The following is a 20,817-nucleotide window of genomic DNA, read 5'->3' as shown; positions in this document are numbered from 1 at the left end:
ATTTTTTCTTTGGCAAAGAGCCGCCAAATGTATTTTTCGTAGTTTAGTCATTGTACTTGTAACTATTTGGTTTATTAACTTGAAACAAAAAAAAACAATCATAACTAATAAAATCAAAAATATGTTCTTAAATCCTTTCACTTTGTGATGATATCAATGAAAAATGATAAATGACAGCAACAGAGTTGAAACGCTTAACATTCATTGGTGTCAAAATGTTTTTATTTCCAACAAACACTTTTGCAAAACAAAACTCAAACTTCTTCTTTTGAAGGGTTTAATTTTGAAGGCAACCCGTTTCCGGTGACTTTACTTTTGTGTGCGTTGCAGTCAGCTTACAGCAGAAGAAGAAACAAAAAATTCAAGCAAATAGGCAGCCACTCGTCCGTGGGTCACTCGCTAGCCACCAAGCGGGGGCACACTGGCTCGTCTCGGTTGGGACCGTAGCGGAGCGGACATGGCCGCATGACGAATGGTCGTGTGTTCGCCCACCTGACGTGCCAAGTGAGTCAATAGCCTTCTTTTCCCCCCCTCTCCTTTGAAAGTGAAAATGCGGCGTGGACGGACGCTATCGTCAATTGAATGCGGCGGCGACGGTGGTGGTGGCGGCTAACTGCGGGCTAGCTTGCGTGTGTCATCCTGGCAATCCTTTTCACAATAAAGCTTCGCCGCAGTGTCCTTTAAGTCGCCTTTCGGACGCTCGTCGACGGCCAGGCATCCTTGCTTTGTACCCACAGGGCGTTGAACAAAATGAAACTCGGGAGTATTGGCTTATTGGCCAGAAAAGATGTTGAAAACAAATGTCACGCCCAAGGAGAAAGCGTCCAATATACGTCCGAGTCTTAACCCGGCGAGCTCACTTAGCGAGTTAACCAGCATCCATGTTTCAAGTCATTCAAGATAAAGGTGTGCGTTAACGCGATGTTGAAAGAGAGAGAGAAAAAAAACAATTTTAATACGAAGCATCCGCTTAAATCTGGGCTCAGGATGTTTTTGTGTGTGTGTGGGGGGGGGCACTGCGGTTTTTGTCGTCGGTCAGGAAAAAACCCAACAGCTTCTCCTTTATTTGAGTGGTCGTTATTTTCATTTTTAAGGCGATGTTATCCCCCTCCATGAACAATAAATGTGTTGTGATGCAAATGAACGATGCTCGAATGCCCTTGACGCTTCCTTGAGGGAGCTTGCCGAGAGGGAGGGGCTATTTGGAAGGCTCGTTTGCTCCAAAAAAAAAACCAAACAAACAAACAAAAAAAACAAGACCCAAATCATCTGCCATATGCTCCTTTCTCTTGGCGATGTGACCCTGTAGCGGCCAATTGCTTTGAAATATTGCCATATTTTCTATCCCATATGTTGTCCACGTACGTACCGGCGCCAAGAATCCACATATGCTTTGTCAGAGCAACACATGGCTGACAAACATTTCCGTCGGAATGGTGTCTCCTCGGACGCCATTTACGGCGCCGAGCGTCCAATCCGTTTGGACTGGGAGGGGCCCGGTGGTTTGTGGGGCACGAATGAAAAATTCATTACAAGGTTATTACAGAGGCGATGTCTCCTGGAAACGGCTACAAAATGGGGGACGTCAACGGGAAGTGATTTGAAATCCACACCACTAAGTTGACTTCAAAATGAAATGCCAAAGAATTGACTTTTTGAAAAGCAGGCGCTCGTTTTTTCCCGCAGACGCCATGGCCCCGTGAGGCGACCGCCCTGACGCAGCGCGGTGGCCCGGACCGGGCGGTGGCGGCCATGGAGGCCCACTCGCGCCGGAGGGACGAGGAGGAGGCGGCGGCGGCGGCGGCGGAGGAGGAGGAGGACTGCGCCGACGGCACCGACGGCACCGACGGCGGGCGGCGGGGATGGGCCCGGGCCAGGACGGCCGGCCTGGCGCTGGCTCTGGCGGCCCGTCGTCGTCTGGCCCCGGTCCTGCGCGACTCTCGCTGCTTCCTGTTCTGCATGTGCTACCTGACCTTCGTCCAGTCGCTGATGGTGTCGGGCTACCTGAGCAGCGTGATCACCACGGTGGAGAAGCGCTACAGCCTGCGCAGCTCCGAGTCGGGCCTCCTGGTCAGCTGCTTCGACGTGGGCAGCCTCCTGGTGGTGGTCTTCATCAGCTACTTTGGCGGGCGGGGACGCCGGCCGCGCTGGCTGGCGCTGGGCGCCGTCCTCATCGCGCTGGGCGCCGCCCTCTTCTCGCTGCCGCACTTCATCTCGCCCGCCCACCAGATCCGGGAGATCAACTCGTCGGCGGCCGAGGAGGGCCTGTGCGCCGACGGCGGGCGGCGTGGGGAGCGCGCCGCGGTGGCCACCACCACCACGACCGCGACCACCACCACGACCGCGGCCGCCGTCTGTCCGCGGGACCGGGAGGGCCACGAGCACAACCTCTACGTGGCGCTCTTCATCCTGGCGCAGATCCTGGTGGGCATGGGCTCCACGCCCATCTACACGCTGGGCCCCACCTACCTGGACGACAACGTCAAGAAGGAGAACGCCTCGCTCTACCTGGGTGAGTGACATCGTCTGACTTTGACTCTGAGACGGCGTGGCGTCTTTGACTCTCCTCACTTGGTCCAGCCGTCATGTACGTGATGGGCGCGCTGGGCCCGGCGGCCGGCTACCTGCTGGGCGGCGTCCTCATTGGCTTCTACGTGGACCCCGACACGCCGGTCCCCGTGGACCAGAGCGACCCCCGCTTCGTGGGTAACTGGTGAGTCGGACGTGCGGCGCTGGCGGCGCTGGCGGCGGCGGCGAGCCCACCAACATTGCGTCGCTGTCCCTCCAGGTGGAGCGGCTTCCTGCTATGCGCGGTAGCCATGCTGCTGATCATCTTCCCCATGTTGGCCTTCCCCAAGAAGCTGCCGCCGCGCCACAAGAAGAAAAAGAAGAAAAAGAAGCTAGGCTCGGACGAGGCGTCCAGCGACGACGAGGTCCTGAAGGAGAAGAGCGACAACCGCGAGGCCGTCACGTCCTCCATGGGCTTCGGAAAGGACATCAGAGGTGAGCCAGTCGGCCTTCTTCCTCCGCTCTTGGTCTTTAGCTCCTTTTTTTTTGGCCCCTCGGCTCTCAGAGCTCCCCAAGGCGGCCCTGCGCATCCTCAGCAACGTGACCTTCCTCTTCGTCAGCCTGTCGTACACGGCCGAGAGCGCCATCGTCACGGCTTTCATCACCTTCATCCCCAAGTTCATCGAGTCGCAGTTTGGCATCCCCGCCTCCAGCGCTAGCATCTACACGGGTGAGTCGGCCCGCGCCTCTTCCCGGCAGAAAGAGAGCTCCCGGCGGGCGTGGTCTGCCGGGCGGGTGCCATCTTTGTTTGCGCCCCGGCAGGCTTGATCATCGTGCCCAGCGCCGGCGTGGGCATCGTGCTGGGCGGCTACATCATCAAGAAGCTGAAGTTGGGCGCCCGCGAGTCGGCCAAGTTGGCCATGATCTGCAGCGGCGTCTCGCTCCTCTGCTTCTCCACGCTCTTCATCGTGGGCTGCGAGAGCATCAACCTGGGCGGCATCAACATACCTTACACCACCGGGTGAGTGGGGGGGCTCTGGGGGAGAAAAAACGGCACAAACTAGGGATCGGAGACTGAACGAACGAACGAACGAAAGAAAGAATCAACGAACGAACGATCCCAACGTAAGAACATTGACCTTTTTGACCTCAGGCCCACGCTGAGCCTGACCCAGAGGAACCTGACGGGCGGCTGCAACGTCAACTGCGGCTGCCGGATCCACGAGTACGCGCCCGTCTGCGGCTCGGACGGCATCACCTACTTCAACCCCTGCCTAGCCGGCTGCGGCGCCGTCTCCAACGACAGCGGCGGCGTAAGAGCGCGCCCCGCCCTCTTTTTGATTTGAAGGAACTGACCGTCCCCTCAAACAGACGCGCAACTACTCGGACTGCGCCTGCGTCCAGAGCCGACAGGTGATCACGCCCTCCCAGGACGGGGCGGTGGCCAACCGCCTGCGGCTGGTCATCGTCAAGACCTACCTGAAGGAGAAGGGCCACGCCGTGTCGGGCAAGTGCGAGCGCGCCTGCGGGACCCTGGTGCCCTTCCTGGTCTTCCTCTTCATCGTCACGCTCATCACGGCCTGCGCGCAGCCCTCCGCCATCATCGTCACGCTCAGGCAAGGAGGGCACGCCTTGTAAGGCGTGAGCGTCCATTTTTCCTTTCCAATGCTTTGTATTCCTTCTCCTGCAGGTCGGTGGCGGAGCAGGAGCGACCGTTTGCCTTGGGAATGCAGTTTGTTCTCCTCAGGACGCTGGGTGAGTCCCGCGCAACGTCCGTCCGTGCGTGCGTGCGTGCGTCGCCCCCTCCCCGCTGGCCTTTTGACGGAAAAAGGAGCTTTTCCTCCTCCTCCTCCTTCTCCTCCTCCTCCCCGCCGCCAGCGTACATCCCCACGCCCATCTACTTTGGCGCCGTGATCGACACCACGTGCATGCTGTGGCAGCAGGACTGCGGCGTGCAGGGCTCGTGCTGGGAGTACGACGTCACCTCGCTGCGCTTCGTCTACTTTGGCCTGGCCGCCGCCCTCAAGTTCCTGGGCTTCCTCTTCATCTTCCTCACCTGGTACTCCATCAAGCACAAGGAGGAGCGCGTGGAACGCTGGCTCAAGCGCCACCTGGCGCCCTCCGACGCCGTCTGCCACCCGGGGGGTCGCAAGGGCCACGCCCGCACCCGCTCCTGCCCCGTCAACATCCCCCGCGGCGAGCACGCCACCGCCGCCAGCGCGCCCCCCCTGGCCGCCTACGCCGCCCTCAACCGCGGGATCAGCACCCAGAGTTGCCCCGGGAACCGGTCCAGGGCCATAACTCCGCCGCCCCCTTCCAGCGCCGGCGTCAGCGCGCGCTCGCTGGAGCAGGTGGCGCCCCGCGTCTGAGGGCGGCCGGAGCGCATTGGGTGCGTTTCGGCGCTCGGTCATTGCTGGCCGGGGACGCCCCACTTTTTGAAAGACTGGCACCCTAGTAGTTTGGAGAAATCCCATCCTCGTACACCCTCCTTCAATACCAAACGGTGATGGGCCGATCCTAACTTTTGTTTTTTGTTTTGCCCCCAAAACGAGCAACTAAACATGCTTTAGTAGGTAAGTGACTTTTTATTATTATTGGTCATCTAAAAAAAAAAAGGCCACATAGGCATCTTTGTTCTCATCTAATGTCTACCTTGCATTATGGAATAGTTACAGTCAAATCCTAATCCATAAACCCCAGAGCCTAAACCGCAGCTGTTGATAGCCCCCACCTGTTATACCTTGTAATAATTTACGATATGGCCCCAAATGACCAATTTGTCAGTTTTTCTATTTTTATTTATCGATCAAATCGATTGACCTGGGATGTGACCCCCACCCTGCAGACTAGGGATGGTTTGCTTTGCTTTGAAATGATGTTTAACTTGTAAAAAGGGTGGTTGGCGAGAGCCAAATGGGAAGATTTGGTTCTTTTTGGTAACTTTGCACCTTTCCACCATGAAAAGAAGGACCTGAACAACAGATTCTCTCATGGAAAACAAATGTGAATGTTTTTTTTGAATCACTTTTTATTTTGTCTAGAACTCGTTGGCTGCCCTTGACAGCGATAGGCGCTCAATTTGAAGTGGACGTCCGGTGCTGTCGATGGCGGCTAATGACTTACTAGCTAAGCAATGTGAGCACACAACCAGCAACCTGTGTGATCAACTATCGCTGTCATGTGAACAGACCTCTTCTGATTGGTTGCCAAGTTTGAATTGAGGAAGAGCCAGTGATGATTTTGACTTTCAATGTGACGTCGTCACCAAGTCCAATAAAAAAAAAACACCAAAAAAAATTACACTTTTTGACAAGTTCACCTATCTTTGAAGATGAGAAATGTCACTCAAATAGAAATTAAAATCCCAACATGTTTTGGATCCATTCTTTACTGACTGAATTGACCTTACCTATCAGATCATTTCTAAATAACCGTCAAATGTCATTGCTTTTGCCTCTGGCTGTGCTACTTCCAGATTGTGTTTTCCTAAGGAAGCATGTAACCAATCACGTGTGAGCCGTTCTTTGTTGCCAAGGTCAGAATGTACCCGGAGACCTTCAGTAATCGGCACTGCGGGCCGCGTCCCATTAAGTAAGTGCGCCTTGCTTTAACCAATCAGAATTGGAGTTGGCGACACCAAAGACTACCAAAAGGTGTATGGAAACGCCCGCGTTTTCCTGCCCTGTGATTGGACAGTGATACAGCGTCATAGCTGGCTAGCGCTAGCAAACAGCACATGTTACGAGCCGCACAAACAAATATATAAGTATTGTTATTGTGTTAATTTATTAGCGGTTTTGTCAAAAGGAGGAGAAGAAATTGATTTGGTTGCAGTTATTTACTGGCAAATCTATTTTCAAGACGGGACTTTTGAAAGAAGAGAAGCTAAATAATGCACCGAAGGTAGCAAGCCGGCTAACAGATTAGTCTGCCACTTTCAGTCCACTAACTACACCAAACCTGGCTTACAAGTGAAGAAAACCCGAACATTCTCAATGAGACGGATAGACGGTGTCCTTTTTTTCGGAAGACAGACAAGAACTTTCGTTTGGGGACTGACTAAGACGCACAGATAATCCCAACCACATCATAATTGAAATCTGGAGGAAAAAAGGATGTGGACTAATAAAATGGATTTTGGTGAGTATCATTATTTTACTATTTTATTCCTAATTAATATTGCAATTACATGAGGTTATTGTTGATGTTTGTGGTGTATGTGTCGTAGCTGTTTTATAGCCATGAAATAGTTATTGAGCTAAACAAAAACGCATGTAGTTATTTTCTCCATGGTACATATTCAATCTCGTCAAAAGTGAACAGAGTTGACAAGTGGACTTGTGGTAGACTATACTTTTATTTTGAAAGGCATTACTTTCCCTTTTTTTCTTTTGGGATAAGGTAATGGTCAGACGTTTGAGAACATTTTTTTGTCATACTGGCCAAGAAAAGGTCTTCTTGACTTTAACAAAGCTCATGCGCGCATACAAGAAACTTAAGGCAAAGTTTTCCCTTTAGAGTGCCTGTCAAAACTTCCTCTTTTGGAATCCTAAAAAAAAAAAAAAGCAACCCTGCGACACGACTCCCTCTCCCACGTCCCCCTAGCATGCTTTAGTGCGTTAGCATTGGCATCAGCAGTGCTCGGCAAGCCCTTAAATGAGTCCATGTTTGTCATCGAGCTCGTCGTCCGTATCTGGAGAAGAAGAGAACAGTGCGTTGGTTGCTTGCAGTTATGAAAAATCAAGCAGAGGGCGCTCACCTGCCAACGACTCGGGCGGAGAGTAAAACTGGCCGTCAGACGTCGGACCAGGGAAAAAAGGCGCTCTCTGCGGGCCGCCGCCCAAAAGGGACTGAAGACCTGGTCGAATTTGGGGGGGAAAGGTGATGGTAAGAAAGAAGAAGAAGAAGAATGGATAAGACGGCTGACTTACGGCTTTCGTCCTCCATCTCTTGAGGAAGAACCTTGAAGTCCAGCAGCCAGGTTTCCATCCAGGCCAGCACGAAGGAGATGATGGGCAGCAGGTAGCCGAAAGCGCCCTGCGACAAAAGCTACGCGCCCCCAAAAAGGTGGGGAGAGTGGAGGTCAGAACAACGGTTAAAGGAAAAAAAGGACAAACCACCGACGAACGGCGCCACCTTTGAAAGGATCACTTTGACGATGAGGAAGGCACAGCTGACTGCAGTGGTCACCTGAATGCGTTGCAAAAGCGGAGAAAAAAAAAAGACAAGTCTGGATCAATACAATTCTCTTGCCACAGGCATTTAGCATGAATTTGTTTGGGCTAGCTTGTTTTTCTGGTATTTTTCAGCCATTGAATGACCAAAACTAGCGCTAGTGCTGCTACTTTGACTTCATTTGTGATCATCCCTCTTTGAGACTGTAAAGAGTTTGTATATAAAGACAAAAGTAGAACTATTTATTGTGTGTACGTGCCAGAAATGGACGTGTACTCACCGCCACCGCCCACCAGTGGTTCAGCCTGCAGACGGCGTAGGCCAAGATCAGGACGGCAAATCGGAACGTGGCTAAAAGCTGAAGTTGAAATGTGAAAAAAAAAGCCAGTGTTTTTTAACGACCGCGTCTCAAACGAGCCAATCTTTTCTTACAAAGATGTCGAAGAAGGAGGCGTGGTAGTCGTAGTGGAGCACTTCCTGGTTGAGCTGCTTGGGAAGCCCGCCGTTGACCTGACCAACACAAAGTCAAGAGTTTGCATCAAAAACAAATCATTGCTTGTAGACATCCAATCAAAAAAAAAAAACGGGGGATAACGAAGAGCCATACGTAGCCATCCAAAGAGCCACACAAATCAGGTGAATATTTCAATGATAAGAGTATGCACCAAAAGTCAAACGTGACCGCAAACAGGAAGCGAGCCCTTTTTTGGTTGGAAGCAGTCCGTTCCGACGAATGTTCCCGTTTCGTTCTCTGAAAGCAGTGTGACCGATTGACCTCGCAAAAGGTCGCAAAGACTGCAAGACCCTCACGCCGATTGGCTGTAAACAATACGCCCCCCCCCCCCCCCCCCGAAAAAAGGAGGAGCTTACGTTGAGCTCGATGATCCACAGCAATGTGACGAACAATAGATCGAAGGTGACAAAGAGGCAGAAGGTCCTCCTCACGTCCGAGATGCACTTCTTCTGCGTCTCCTCGTACGAGTCCACGTAGGCCTGGCGGGGCGTCGAGCACCTGGCCTCGCCGTCGGGGGCGTGGGCCATGCCGGCCATGCCGGCCACGCCGTTGCGCTCAGAGTACATATCGGTGTCGCTGCCCGTCACGCCACTGCATCTGCGTGCGAGAGAAGGTCCACATCTCAAGGTTGGGGCAACCGTGGAATTGCTGCCCCGATTCCCAGAATGCCACGCGGTGACCCAAAGCCGGACGGACACTCGCTCCCTGCCGTCCAATGGACCGCGTGGCTCTAAAGATGTCAACATGTTTAGCGTAAAGTCTCGTCCAATCCTTTTTAAATGTTTATTTCGGCATGATGTGGTGATTTACCAGACAATGTAAACCATTTTCTAGCATCACTGGCTGCCAAAACGGACGTTTATAACCGCCACTGGCACTAAAACTTGGCAAAGATGCATCTTTTCGCTAGTATCCTCCTCATCCTCATCATCATCACGAAGCCTTCATCGTTTGGGGGCCAAATTATGGAAGTAAGAAAATATTGTGGATGAGAATAGCGTTTAGGAAAGGGATCGGACTGAGATAAAAGGCGACATGGGAAGGTAAACAATTGAGGATCGAGCAGAAGCAGCTCATTTGGGCCGAAAGCGTGGACAAACATCGTCGTCATCGTCTAACATTGAAGACAGCAAACGAACGAAAAGAAAAACTGGACATTTGTCCGTAACTTGCCTTTCAAACGCGCTTCAAAATTGCTCGTTTGTTGTCTTTCGGATTTTGAGCCAACGAACAATCGTCAGCAGGCAGCGAACGTTTCGTTTCTTGTCACTGTCATCAACTTCCTGCTGAAGGAGCTCAGACAGGAAGTCGTCAGTGTTGCATTCTGGGACTTGGAGTTTGGAGTTTTTTTTCTTTTAATTTCTTTTAAAACGAAACTACTAGGCTCAATGCTCCCAGTTCCGGGAGCGAACCAAATGAGGAGTATTTTGAAAAGCGAGCCCCCGGAAGTAGAGTCGCACCGCCCTCGACGGGAACAAACCGACTGCTCTGTGGCAGCGGCAGAGTTTGGATGCTGGAAAACCTGGAAGAGGAGCTCGCAGCCGGGGACGCGCAGCCGGGGATCCCGGCCCGGTCCCCGGCCGCCGAGGCGATCCCGGCCCGGTCCCCCGGGGCCGAGCGGCCCAGCGGAGGCGGGCTCCTGTCCACCCTGGTGGACTGGGAGCGGTTCGGCTGCAGGACTTTAGCCCTGTTCGCCGCGTCCAACGCCGCCATCTGGTAAGTGTGGTCAGCATGACGATGACGCACACCTTCGATCCGTTTCGACTAGGAGGGGTTGCTTGCTCAACAAACACGCACGTTTCCGTGCCATTGACGGAGATAGACGCCCGCTCGGGAGCCATTTGACGCCATTTCCAGAGAAAGAAGCACATAGACCAAATCAATGAAGGCACAAAAAATGGAGCGACATTCAATTGTAAGGCCCTCCCAGTTCGAAACGTTTGGACGTGCATTGCCGTCCGTGCATGCGTCGAAGCGAAGCGAGCGATGTCGCGGTGTCTGAAGGTGCGCTCGCCGCCAGGTGGACGGCTCGCGGCTCTTGGCGAGCCTACTGCCTGCTGGCCGGGGGGCTGCTTTTCACGACCACCGCGGCGGCGCTCAGGGACGCGCTCGCCAAAGGTAACCGCTTCGTGCCTCGGCCAATTAGACGGATTTCACCGTCCATTCGACGTGTCCATTTTCATGTCTGCTCGGGACTTATCTTGCTTCCTGTCTTTTTGCAGGAGAGCATCACGTGGACAGCGACGCGTTGCCAAGGTAACCGACCGTAAAAGGACTCGCTTGTCACATACAGGTAGCACATATCGAAAAAAAATCCCATTTTTCAGGAAGATGCCTTAGAAATTCAAATAATAGGAATGAAAGGGAGGTCGATTAGTATAAGGGAGAGTTATTTAATATATGATCAATGAAAACATTGTTTTTTTTCCTCAAATGATGATCTTTTTAACAGCCAAAATGATACTTTAACTCATTGGCTGCCACTGACGGCACTAGACAATTGATGTGGAAGAGAAGGAACAGGCGTTGATTTGTTGCCGCCCTCCCACTTGAAATGGATTGGACGTCAACTCATGACAAACTCCTTTCCATTCACGGCAGCAGGATTAAAAGATTGGACGTCACCGTGCTTGTTGTTGTTCCGCAGTCGCTGTTTATCACCTGTGGCTGTCTGTCGCCGTCATGTGAGGGCCTGTCATGCAAAGGATGGTGGGAGATTAGCGAGCAGTCCCCAGCTGACGCACAAAAGTGTCAGCTGTGTGTGTTTGTGGGCCACACCGTTTGCAATGGCCGTGTGCAAATGTTGGAATGTCACAGCCCGTGACATGCTTGTCACTGGATGATTTGACAATATTTATGAATGTAAATAACATATACTACGGCCCAAAATCAACAGGAAGGGAACCCAAAATGCCACAAACAAACACTAAGGTCCCCAAAAGGAATAGGAAAAGTCACCCAGCCAAGTTGAGACCTTAAGTTTTTTCTCCATAGAAATGTATGGTTTAAAAAAAAAAAGGAATTTATTTGTGTGTGTGTGTGGTCGATTTGTTTTGGATGATGACAGTGGCTTGCTCTCGTCCAATGGGAGCGCTCGTTCGGGAACGCGCCCCCGTTCCTCCATTGGTCGGGCCGTCCGGCACGCGGCGTCGGCGTTTCACAAGTGTTGGGACACTGGAGGTCTTTCCTCGAAGACCACCACGTGGCACTTGCCGGGGTCACGTGATCTTTGGACATTCTGTGTTACTTGTTGCCATCACGTGTGTGTGTGTGTGTGTGTGTGTGTGCTGTAATTGCGTGTGTGTAAACATATAGCTGAGAAAGTGTGTGACTTGTTATGTGTGTGCATTTGTTTGTCCGATTCTATTTAGAAATACATGTGTGTTGATATGTTGTTGTGTGTGTGTGTGTGTGTGTGTTTGTGCGTGGTGTTGTCGGCCTTCGTCACCAAGTAGCGTGACTGCCGTTATTTTTAGAGCGGCCGTCTTCAAAAAGGCCAGCCGGACTTGATTCGGCGTAAACACAGGCAGGATTTGAACAGGCGCTCTCCGACGCTCGGACCAAAGGGAATTTGGCTCTTTTGCTTGGCTTTTTTTTTTTTGGATTTGCTTCGGATCTATCGTGTGGAGCGACACTGAGGTACCGCTACCAAGATTGTGACCTTAACCCGTTGGCGACGACAGACGTCCAATCCTTTTTTCGCTGGTGGTGAAACCGTGGCCACCGGCTTGAAATGGATTGGACGCCGGTCGCCGTCACAATCTCTTTTCAATCCCAATGCCCCTTTTACTAACTGGTACGAGACCAGGGGTGCTTAACTGGGGTCCTGGAGGGCCCCTTGAACAGTCTGTTCTCAGGCTTCTAGACCGATGCAAACTAATCAGTGATGAATGTATACGTACTAGCAAGCTAGTAGCTTTGCTTTTTTCCCAATCTTGAAGCCATCTAGCGGTGGCTGCCTGAAGCGCACTGATATTTCAAGGACCTCGGTGGGGGGGTGTCTGTCTTTCAGCCAGGAGACCATGGAGCAGAAGTCGGGCTGCCCGCTTCAAGCCAGCGCCTCCGTGCGCCTCTTCCTGCAGGAGACGTCGGCTTTTAAGCGGCAGAATCCCGGCAAGGTCAGCCTCTTGTTGATTGTCATCGTGCTCATCTTCATCCTCATCTTTTTCTTCTTCTTCTTCTTTTTCTTCAGTTCTGCTTGCTGGTGTGCAGCCTGTGCACTTTCTTGGCCGTCCTCGGACGCTACATTCCGGGGATCTTCATCTCCTACTTTCTCGGTGAGTGCCGCCCAAAGTTGGACTCCGGGTAGCGGGACTTCCAAAATAATATCACTCAAATACGTTGTGGACGCATTTTTCCACGCTTTTCAGTGTCGTCGGCGTTCCTGTGGCCCGTGCTGTCTTCTCCCGAGACGTCCCTGTGGCTGAAGACGCTCCTACGGAAGGTGGACTTTGGCGTGGCGGCCTTGCTGCACAAGATCAAGGAAGATCACGGTGGTGACGCCGTCACGTTTCCAAACCGCCAGGTCGCCGGTTTTTAGCGCTCGCTCAACCGGATCGCCGTGCTCCCGCAGAGAGAAGAATCCTCAACGCTCGGCTGGAGAAGGAGTCGGCCGAGTCGGACCTGTCCTCCATGTTTCCCAAGGTGGGCGCTTCCTCAAACGGGATTCGGCGACGGCGGGGGGCCCCTAGATTTAGCGGGAATGGAAAATAGTTTGTCGATCGTAGTTCGGGGGCTTTGAGGGGAACGTGGCCGTCCGTCCCGTCGCTAGGGGCCGTGATAGCTGGAGTCCAATCACGGTCGATGAGTTTAACCCCAGGACGTCCGCTTTTGGGCCACTCAGCTGGACTCGGTGGCCCGCGGGGAGATGTCCGTGTCGGACACGTCGGTGTCGGAAGTGACGTGGACGGACAACTTGAACCTGTCGGAGGAGAACACGCCGCAGACTGAGAACTCGGAAGGTGGGTGAAAAGACATTCAAAATGTTTTTTTTATTTTTTTGTATTTAAAAAGGACAACAATAACCCTCCACCCAGACCTGGACCGAGAGGAAGTCTTCTCCGGAGGACTCTACGACTTCCCCTCGGTGGACGACGGGGCCCCCGCCGACGGCGAGGACGAGGCCGACGCCCTGGACCTGGTGCGCCACGCCGTCCGGGACGCCGTGATGGCCGCCGTCCTGGAACGTGTGGGAGCGGTCGCCGGCTTCCCCTCCCCCTCTAGCTTCCCCGCGCCGAGCGAGGAGTCGGACGGCGAGGGCGACGACTTTGAGCTGCTGGACCAGGCCGAGCTGGAGCAGCTGGGGGCGGAACTGGACCTCCTCGGAGGCGGAGACATCAAGAGCGGCCCCCGAGAACGTGGCGACGAGTCGCCCGGCTTCTTGGCCAAGCTGCTCAGGCGCCACTGACCTCGCCCTCCAAAAGTGGCTTTCCTGGCGTGACGTGTCGCACGAGTGCCACTCCTTTTTGAGCTTTTCCACTACCAGAAGTGGCTTTTCTTTGTATTACTCGCAACGACACGCCGATCTGAATGCGTACGTCCATGGCCAAACTCATTTGCCGCCATACACGGCGATTCATTTACTAATTGTAGCACATGTATGAGAAATGATGGGCGCGTAACTCTAAAACCCAGACAAAATAATGCCAGTTCATTGTCATGTGACCACGTGTAGCTGCAGATTGCCAACGTTTGCTATTTTCTGTCAATTCTCTTCCGCTGGTTGGATTTTTTGTGTTTACTCTTATTTTTTTAAATGTTTTTTTTTCATTTATATTATAATTGTGTGCATTGAGATATATCAATGCTTATCATATTTATGCACCGCAGTGTACTTAAAAAAAGGCACCTTGTCTGTTTTCTACTGTGCTCGCCATCACTTTGTGATCATCACGTTATGACAAATATCGCTAAAACATGTTTAACAGTGCCTACAAATCTGCTGCTTTACATCCAAATGGATGTCACTCCAGACTGGTCAAGCTTTACTCAGAAAATAAAAACTTATTTATGGAAATATTGAATCATACTTATGATAAACTTCCTAAGTTGCCTTCTGCTTGTCTGACCTTTGCCGTTTGACATGCTTCAATGTATCCTTGTAACTTGAGCTACAATCTTAATACAGTGTCACAGTGTATCACGTCTCCTTGTTTCTTGGGTTCCTTTGCCAGTGCCAGACGTCCAATTCATTTTGATTGCGAGGACTGGTAGTATGTCATATTTGAACATATTTTTTCAATCCTAGTTGAGTTAAATTCACCTTGCATATGATTGAATTGATTAAATCTGAGTATTTGGGGCGATATCGCTAAGCACGTCGTCATAAACGAGCAAAAAAATGACAAGTGACAACTCAGACGACGACTTAGTTAGTTTTATGTGGGCGATGACTCCTGTGTTTACTTCTCCTGACAAACACGGAAGTGAGCATTACGCTCGCCCCCAATCAGAAGGGAGGCTCAAGCTGCGTCAGCCAATCACAAAGTAAGATCAGGCTCCAACAACAAACAAAAGATCTCGGCTGAGCGAGCTCATTATTCGAGACTTTCTGCTCGCTTAGCTCGACAGACGCCGCCTATACGTCGCCTATTTTCCGCATTTGAAGCGTTTGTCAAGCCGTCCCGACGTGACAGGGCAGCCCAGGCGAAGCCGGGCGTGCTCCCTCGGCGACGGTCTGCTTTTTCTTCGGTCCGGTTGACGTCCAGCTGAGCGCTTTGCCTCTCGCTAAAAGCGTTAGCCGCTCGGCTAACTGAGCCGCGGCTGCTGCTACCGCTGCTCGTCCACTTGAGCTAGCTTTGGCTAGCTTGAGTTAGCTTGAGCTAGCTTGAGGTAGCTTGAGCTAGCCTTAGCTCGGCCCCGTTTCAAGCCGACTGGGACTCGGACTAGGACGCTGACGGACACCAGCGACTTCGGCTTGTCGCCGACGAGCCACTCGAGCGCCAGCGACATGTCGGGCCAGTCGTCCGGCTGCGGCTTTCTCATGTCGGTGGTCGTCCACGGGGACTCGACGCTCAACGAGCAGGAGAAGGAACTCAACCAGCGATTGCGTCGCCTCTACCCGGCCGTCAACGAGAACGAGACGCCGCTGCCTCGCTCCTGGAGCCCCAAGGACAAGTTTAGCTACATCGGCCTCTCGCAGAACAACCTCCGGGTACACTATAAAGGTAACGACACGGGTGCCAGTGACGTTCTGTTTGTCGGCGTTCCTCCACCCCGGGGGTCCCCCGAGTTTGATGGAAGCCAGATGCGCGTCCAGTCGAGACGAGTCGATTCGAGGAGGCTAAAAACAAAGTGGCTAGGCTAGTGGAGCTCGAGAGGACATCTTGATCTCTTTTCACAGTCATCCACAAGCCCAATAGCCTAGGAAACGCGACCCAATTGATACTTTCGAGGCTATCTGGTGTTAGTCATGGTTACAGAAAAAAAACCAAAAACAAAAAAAAATAAGAGCCCGAAGGGCGTCCTCAAATCTTTCCGCGAGACCTTAACTTGGACGCCCGAATCCTAATTCTGTTGGGAATGATTATTTCCCCCCCCCCCCCCCCCCCCCCCCTGACTGGGCCAATGTAGCAGAAATGGCTAACTGGCAGGAAATGCAAAGAGAATGTCATTTGAAAGAAAAAGACCAAGCTTTCCAGAAGCCTCACGATGAAAGAGAAACGTTTATGGCTGTCACGACTTCGATGTGGATTCTTTTGAAAAAGGAATCTTTCATTTGGAGGGCTTTCTCGATTCATAAATCATACGTGTGTCCCTACTTAGCTGATTTTTTTTTTCGTCTCGTCTATGTATAACGAGGAAGGCCTGATAGACGGGAAATCATTGGAGTGAGGCTCATGTTTCAGTGCCATTGATGCATGCAAGTTATGTTTTTGATCCCCATCAGCTCTCCCAGTCCAAGTGGATTGGACGTCTTTAGTTGTCAATGGCAGCCACTGAGTTAATCTTAATGAAATAACACAGGTTGGGTAAATGAACTCCGAGTTGACTCACATATAAATGTGCCTATTTTAAGCCACTAAAAGAAAAGAAGTCCTTCTTCGGCTCACTTAAGTGTGCTAATTGTCTACACTGCTACTTTATAGTAACTCCTACATAAGCTGTTCAGATAAAAGTAGCATTGTTACTCATTTTGAATTTATTATTGCTTTCTGTGTATGGAAATATGCCACGAGTAAACCACCAATCGCAACCATTCAATTTTATATCAGCCGTCCCAATCTAAATGACGTTCTTCACCAATGCAGGTCTTTTTTTTTCCTTGGGGCATTTTGTCTTACCATTGGAATGTCTCCCCAAGGTCACGGCAAGAGCCCGAAAGACGCGGCGTCCGTGCGGGCCACGCACCCCATCCCGGCGGCGTGCGGCGTCTACTACTTTGAGGTCAAGATCATCAGTAAAGGCCGAGACGGGTAAGGGCAGAAATTGTTTTGATTGTTTAGGCCTGAAACCGGTTGAAACTGGATTATTGTCAAATGGCAACTTTTTGTCCCGGCTCTCAGGTACATGGGCATCGGCCTCTCGGCTCAGGGTGTCAACATGAACCGGCTGCCTGGTAAGAACGCAACCGCAAAACTCTTTATTTAGTAGGTTCTGAGCAAAATAAAAAAAAAAAAAAAAAGATTCTGAAACTGGCATTGGGAACAAATGAACAAATGAAATTGTTTTTCTTTGTATGTCTTGTCTTTTGAAAAATGTCCGTCATTTCCTAAAATCCATTTGAAACGCTAAACCGCCGCCAGGTTGGGACAAGCACTCTTACGGTTACCACGGCGACGACGGCCACTCCTTCTGCTCGTCCGGCACCGGGGAGCCGTACGGGCCCACCTTCACCACGGGCGACGTCATCGGCTGCTGCGTCAACCTCATCAACAACACCTGCTTCTACACCAAGAACGGACACAGCCTGGGTCAGCTGGGGGGCCTCCTTTTTTCACAAAATACTTGGCAACCCCAAAATGTTTCTCGCCCGTGACTCCCATACCCACTCTGTCTCTCTCTCTCTTCCGCAGGCATCGCCTTCACAGACCTCCCGGTATGTACGAGCCTTTTCCTGACCGAGCGGCGTCGGCGTAACCCTTGCCCTTTCCCCTCCGCAGCCCAACCTGTACCCCACGGTGGGCCTGCAGACTCCGGGCGAGGTGGTGGACGCCAACTTTGGCCAGCACCCGTTTGTCTTTGACATCGAGGACTACATGCGCGAGTGGAGAACCAAGATCCAGGCACAGATCGACCGCTTCCCCGTGGGCGAGCGCGAGGGCGAGTGGCAGTCCATGATCCAAAAGTAAGAACCGTGTCCACATTGCCACGGTGAAAAGTCCGCCAAATGCGCGTATACGCTGCTAAATGGGCGCGGCCCAAAGGGGAGCGGCCCCAAATCTGGACTTGAAGGGTCTGGCGGGCGGCCATCCTCTTGAATTGAATGGCGCTCCGTCAGCCAGGCCGCCCGCCCGCCCGCCCTCCCGTATCAAAGGGACCAGATTATCTCTTTGTGTTCTTTGCGCTCCCGTCCGTCCGGATTTAATCTGCATTTGTTGGGCCTGCTGTTCTCCAGTCTGCTCACGGCAGCAGATTAAAAAGAGGAAGTTTTGGAGGCGGCCCTCCCGTGACGCCAGCCAGTTCAAAAACGGCCCGACGTCCTTTTTAAGATGGCGGGAAGAACAATCTTCCCCCAAGGTCCCATTTGGTGTTAGCTTGCTCCGTTTGACGCCTTAGGATGGTGGCGTCCTACCTGGTGCACCACAGCTACTGCGCCACGGCCGAAGCCTTCGCCAAGACCACGGACCAGGCCGTGCACGAGGAGCTGGCCTCCATCAAGAATCGGCAGAGTGAGTGGGTCGGCCGGGGGGAGGGGGGGACAAAATGGTGGCCAGAATGGTGGCCGGGTGGCATAGTTTTAATTTAATTTTTTTTTTTTTACAAATTTTTCCGACTCCTTTTGCAGAGATCCAGAAGCTGGTGCTGTCGGGCCGGATGGGCGAGGCCATCGAAACCACCCAGCAGCTCTACCCCAACCTCCTGGAGAGGAACCCGGACCTGCTCTTCATGCTCAAGTAACTGCTCCGGCCGGCCATAGCGTAGCTGGCAGGAGGCTAGCCGGCCCGATAGCGGTTGACGCCGCCCTCGTTCAGGGTCAGACAGTTCATCGAGATGGTGAACGGGACGGACAGCCAGGTGCGCTGTCTGGGAGGCCGCAGCCCCAAATCTCAGGACACTTACTCTGGCTCCCCGCGGCCCTTTGCCAGCCCCGCCCACAAAAGCGCCAGCACGCCGTCCTACCCGACAGGTACGCCGACGGGCGGGCGGGGCTCGGGCCTTTGTAAAAACGCCGCCTCCCTCACCGCCTCCCTCCCTCGCCGCCTCCCTCCCTCACCGCCTCCCTACCTCGCCGCCTCCCTCCCTCACCGCCTCCCTCCCTCGCCGCCTCCCTCCCTCTCGCAGGCGGGGACAACAACTGTTGCAACGGCGTGGCGTCCAACAAGAGCCACGGCTCCGCCCCGCAGAGTCACAAGCCCTGCCCCCCCAGCTCGGGTCCCGCCCCCCCGACCTCGGACGTCAGCTCCAACGGGAACCTCTGCCAGACGGCCGCAAGCAGGTGATGGGACTCGACCCACCCGGCCGGGGCCATTTTTGCCCCGACGCTCACCTTCGGTCCGCTCCAACAGCGACGTGGACATGGAGGTGGAGCACTTCAGCAACGGCGTGAGCGAGTCGTCCAACGGCTTCCTGAACGGATCCTCCTCCAAACACGCCCACGAGCCGGACGACGGCGACGCCGACATGGGTAAAGGGCGCCGATGGGGAGGGAGAGCGGCCGAGCGCCGGGGGATGACGCCCGCCCGCCGGCTCGCCGGCAGAAGTGGAGTCGGCCCCGGTCAAGCGTCAGCTGTGCGGCGGCAGCCAGGCGGCCGTGGAGAGGATGATCCACTTTGGGCGGGAGCTGCAGAGCATGAGCGAGCATCTGCGGAGAGAGTGCGGGAAGAATTCGGCCAACAAGAAGATGCTCAAGGTACCTACCACTCGGCTTCGGCCTTCCGAATCTGTGGAAAGCAGAACGCCGCAAAACGACGCCCTTTCAGGACGCCTTCAGCCTGTTGGCCTACTCGGACCCGTGGGGCAGCCCGGTGGGTTACCAGCTGGACGCCATCCAGAGGGAGCCCGTCTGCTCCACCCTCAACAGCGCAATACTCGGTAGGTGGCGCCACCCCGGCCGGCCGCGGGCTCCCGTTGAAAGCAGCTCTCAAAATTCGATTCATGACAGAAAGTTGAATATCAAAATCCATTTGACCGACCGGCGACCAAACGTCCGCTTCCGCCCGTTTTGATCTTTCTGTGTGCTTTGTTTACCCGGCAGAGACACACAACCTGCCCAAGCAGCCCCCCCTGGCCCAGGCGGTGGGCCAGGCCGCGCAGTGCCTGGCCATCATGGCACGGACGGGCAGCGGCTCCTGCGCCTTCGCCTCCGTAGACGACTACCTGCACTAGCCGTGTGGCCGCACACAGTACTGCGCAAAGGTCTTGGGCCGCCGCCGTCGGGAGGGGGGGGGTGTCCTAGAAATGCCGCGCAATGGCGGCAAAGCCATATTTTGGTTTTTGCTCATTGACTCCAATTTGGACTAGTTGGCTAGTTACCTATTTCTAACACCATTTAGTGGCGACGACCACATCCCAATTGGCCCGAATTTGGTCCAAGATGCGGACGCCTAGCCGTAGGTTTGTCTCGGGTAGACGTCCGGTCCATTTGAAGCGGGAGGATGGCGACGAATGATCTTTGGTTCAATCGCTGCCGTCTCCTCTACTCGGAAGGGATTGGTCTTTTAACGGAAAACATGCACGAGCTGCCGGCTCTTCTCGCGATTCAAACAAATTTAGTTAGGACTAATATTTCTGTTTTACTGATTATTTTTCATTTAAGGAAAAACACAATCCTGTAATTCTTTTTTCTTTTAAATTTATGTTTTAATTTCTATCCTTGTTTTAAAATCATTTCCAAGAGTGGAAATATCTACGTCTAAAGTGCCCCCTTCGAAACCAAGCGTAGTACATCGAGCTTTGTTTCCCCCTGGTGGTTAAAGATAGCATTGAAAGGCTTTTGAGTACTACTGTGTGGACTCTTAGGTGTATATGCACACACCGCCTCCCTTTACGTGTTAAATAGAAATACCCCCCTCCAAACACACACATATACACCCCCCACCCCGACGACTGTCCTTAACACCGACTGACCACGGCGGTCATTTTGAATGGGAGTCTCGCCCCCGAACGCCACCACAATGTGACCCCCTCCTGTTTTTGTTTTTTTGTATACGTTGATTTAGTGCTGACATCAAAGGGGGCGGGGGCAACTCGGCATTTACTTTGGTCGGAGTTGGCGTGGATGATGTTCATTATTTGAATTCCTCTTCTTGTTTCTTGCATCGAGTTTACGGCCACTCGTGATGCCAATAAAGGACGTCAGCTGGCGAAAGAAAAACCACCATTTGATGACTTTTACTTTGAACGACGAGGTCTGTCGCAAATGATTATTTGGATAGTCACTAATCGCCCCTTATTTTTTGGATCAGTCAGCTTGAATGCAACTCACATTATTACTCAGGGAATTTCGTTTGAATTGATTG

The 20,817-nt window shown here is 52.8% G+C and overlaps 4 protein-coding genes across 6 annotated transcripts; 3 read left to right on the top strand and 1 right to left on the bottom strand.

Annotated features, from left to right (window-relative positions):
- Positions 1-304: 304 nt before the first annotated feature.
- LOC144201861 (solute carrier organic anion transporter family member 5A1-like) lies at positions 305-5,887 on the top strand. 2 transcript variants are annotated; one of them, XM_077724654.1, is made up of 10 exons: positions 305-504; positions 1,687-2,512; positions 2,581-2,713; positions 2,789-3,003; positions 3,074-3,238; positions 3,331-3,529; positions 3,662-3,821; positions 3,880-4,124; positions 4,199-4,263; positions 4,452-5,887. In XM_077724654.1, the coding sequence occupies exons 1-10, from the start codon at positions 466-468 to the stop codon at positions 4,961-4,963; spliced, it is 2,559 nt and encodes an 852-aa protein (XP_077580780.1). In that variant the 5' UTR covers positions 305-465; the 3' UTR covers positions 4,964-5,887. The 2 variants fall into 2 exon arrangements, with proteins under 2 accessions (XP_077580780.1, XP_077580781.1); XM_077724655.1 differs by having other exon boundaries at positions 306-504; positions 4,387-5,887.
- Positions 5,888-6,846: 959 nt separating this feature from the next.
- stard3nl (STARD3 N-terminal like) lies at positions 6,847-9,539 on the bottom strand. Its single transcript, XM_077724674.1, has 8 exons — positions 9,371-9,539; positions 8,554-8,794; positions 8,116-8,193; positions 7,964-8,041; positions 7,645-7,698; positions 7,440-7,557; positions 7,268-7,366; positions 6,847-7,201 (listed from the first exon to the last, which is right to left on the bottom strand). The coding sequence occupies exons 2-8, from the start codon at positions 8,761-8,763 to the stop codon at positions 7,161-7,163; spliced, it is 678 nt and encodes a 225-aa protein (XP_077580800.1). The 5' UTR covers positions 8,764-8,794; positions 9,371-9,539; the 3' UTR covers positions 6,847-7,160.
- Positions 9,106-14,336, top strand: retreg1 (reticulophagy regulator 1). The gene is made up of 9 exons (XM_077724673.1): positions 9,106-9,913; positions 10,218-10,315; positions 10,420-10,453; positions 12,210-12,315; positions 12,390-12,474; positions 12,568-12,690; positions 12,771-12,841; positions 13,041-13,158; positions 13,234-14,336. The coding sequence occupies exons 1-9, from the start codon at positions 9,708-9,710 to the stop codon at positions 13,602-13,604; spliced, it is 1,212 nt and encodes a 403-aa protein (XP_077580799.1). The 5' UTR covers positions 9,106-9,707; the 3' UTR covers positions 13,605-14,336.
- Positions 14,337-14,687: 351 nt separating this feature from the next.
- On the top strand, positions 14,688-20,678 carry ranbp9 (RAN binding protein 9). 2 transcript variants are annotated; one of them, XM_077723573.1, is made up of 14 exons: positions 14,690-15,363; positions 16,500-16,611; positions 16,702-16,754; positions 16,942-17,109; positions 17,212-17,234; positions 17,299-17,483; positions 17,915-18,027; positions 18,144-18,252; positions 18,331-18,485; positions 18,641-18,794; positions 18,865-18,983; positions 19,057-19,208; positions 19,279-19,390; positions 19,554-20,678. In XM_077723573.1, the coding sequence occupies exons 1-14, from the start codon at positions 15,147-15,149 to the stop codon at positions 19,682-19,684; spliced, it is 1,803 nt and encodes a 600-aa protein (XP_077579699.1). In that variant the 5' UTR covers positions 14,690-15,146; the 3' UTR covers positions 19,685-20,678. The 2 variants fall into 2 exon arrangements, with proteins under 2 accessions (XP_077579698.1, XP_077579699.1); XM_077723572.1 differs by having other exon boundaries at positions 14,688-15,363; positions 18,865-19,208.
- Positions 20,679-20,817: the final 139 nt, after the last annotated feature.

The sequence above is a fragment of the Stigmatopora nigra genome, chromosome 9 (genome assembly GCF_051989575.1).
Source record: "Stigmatopora nigra isolate UIUO_SnigA chromosome 9, RoL_Snig_1.1, whole genome shotgun sequence".
Lineage (NCBI taxonomy): Eukaryota > Metazoa > Chordata > Actinopteri > Syngnathiformes > Syngnathidae > Stigmatopora > Stigmatopora nigra.
This window is presented reverse-complemented; position numbering and strand designations above follow the sequence as displayed.

Bases quoted from the DNA above. Each gene is read 5' to 3' on its own strand.
- LOC144201861 (XM_077724654.1), top strand. From the start codon at position 466: ATGACGAATGGTCGTGTGTTCGCCCACCTGACGTGCCAA. The intron at 505-1,686 runs GTGAGTCAATAG...TTTTTCCCGCAG, and splicing joins TCGCCCACCTGACGTGCCAA to ACGCCATGGCCCCGTGAGGC. The intron at 3,004-3,073 runs GTGAGCCAGTCG...CTCGGCTCTCAG, and splicing joins CTTCGGAAAGGACATCAGAG to AGCTCCCCAAGGCGGCCCTG.
- stard3nl (XM_077724674.1), bottom strand. From the start codon at position 8,763: ATGTACTCTGAGCGCAACGGCGTGGCCGGCATGGCCGGCATGGCCCAC. The intron at 7,699-7,963 runs GTGAGTACACGT...CAACGCATTCAG, and splicing joins ACCACTGGTGGGCGGTGGCG to GTGACCACTGCAGTCAGCTG. The intron at 7,202-7,267 runs GTGAGCGCCCTC...CTTCTTCTCCAG, and splicing joins TCCGCCCGAGTCGTTGGCAG to ATACGGACGACGAGCTCGAT.
- retreg1 (XM_077724673.1), top strand. From the start codon at position 9,708: ATGCTGGAAAACCTGGAAGAGGAGCTCGCAGCCGGGGACGCGCAGCCG. The intron at 12,475-12,567 runs GTGAGTGCCGCC...CACGCTTTTCAG, and splicing joins CTTCATCTCCTACTTTCTCG to TGTCGTCGGCGTTCCTGTGG. The intron at 12,691-12,770 runs GTGGTGACGCCG...GTGCTCCCGCAG, and splicing joins CAAGATCAAGGAAGATCACG to AGAGAAGAATCCTCAACGCT.
- ranbp9 (XM_077723572.1), top strand. From the start codon at position 15,147: ATGTCGGGCCAGTCGTCCGGCTGCGGCTTTCTCATGTCGGTGGTCGTC. The intron at 18,253-18,330 runs GTAACTGCTCCG...GCCCTCGTTCAG, and splicing joins GACCTGCTCTTCATGCTCAA to GGTCAGACAGTTCATCGAGA. The intron at 19,391-19,553 runs GTAGGTGGCGCC...TTTACCCGGCAG, and splicing joins CCTCAACAGCGCAATACTCG to AGACACACAACCTGCCCAAG.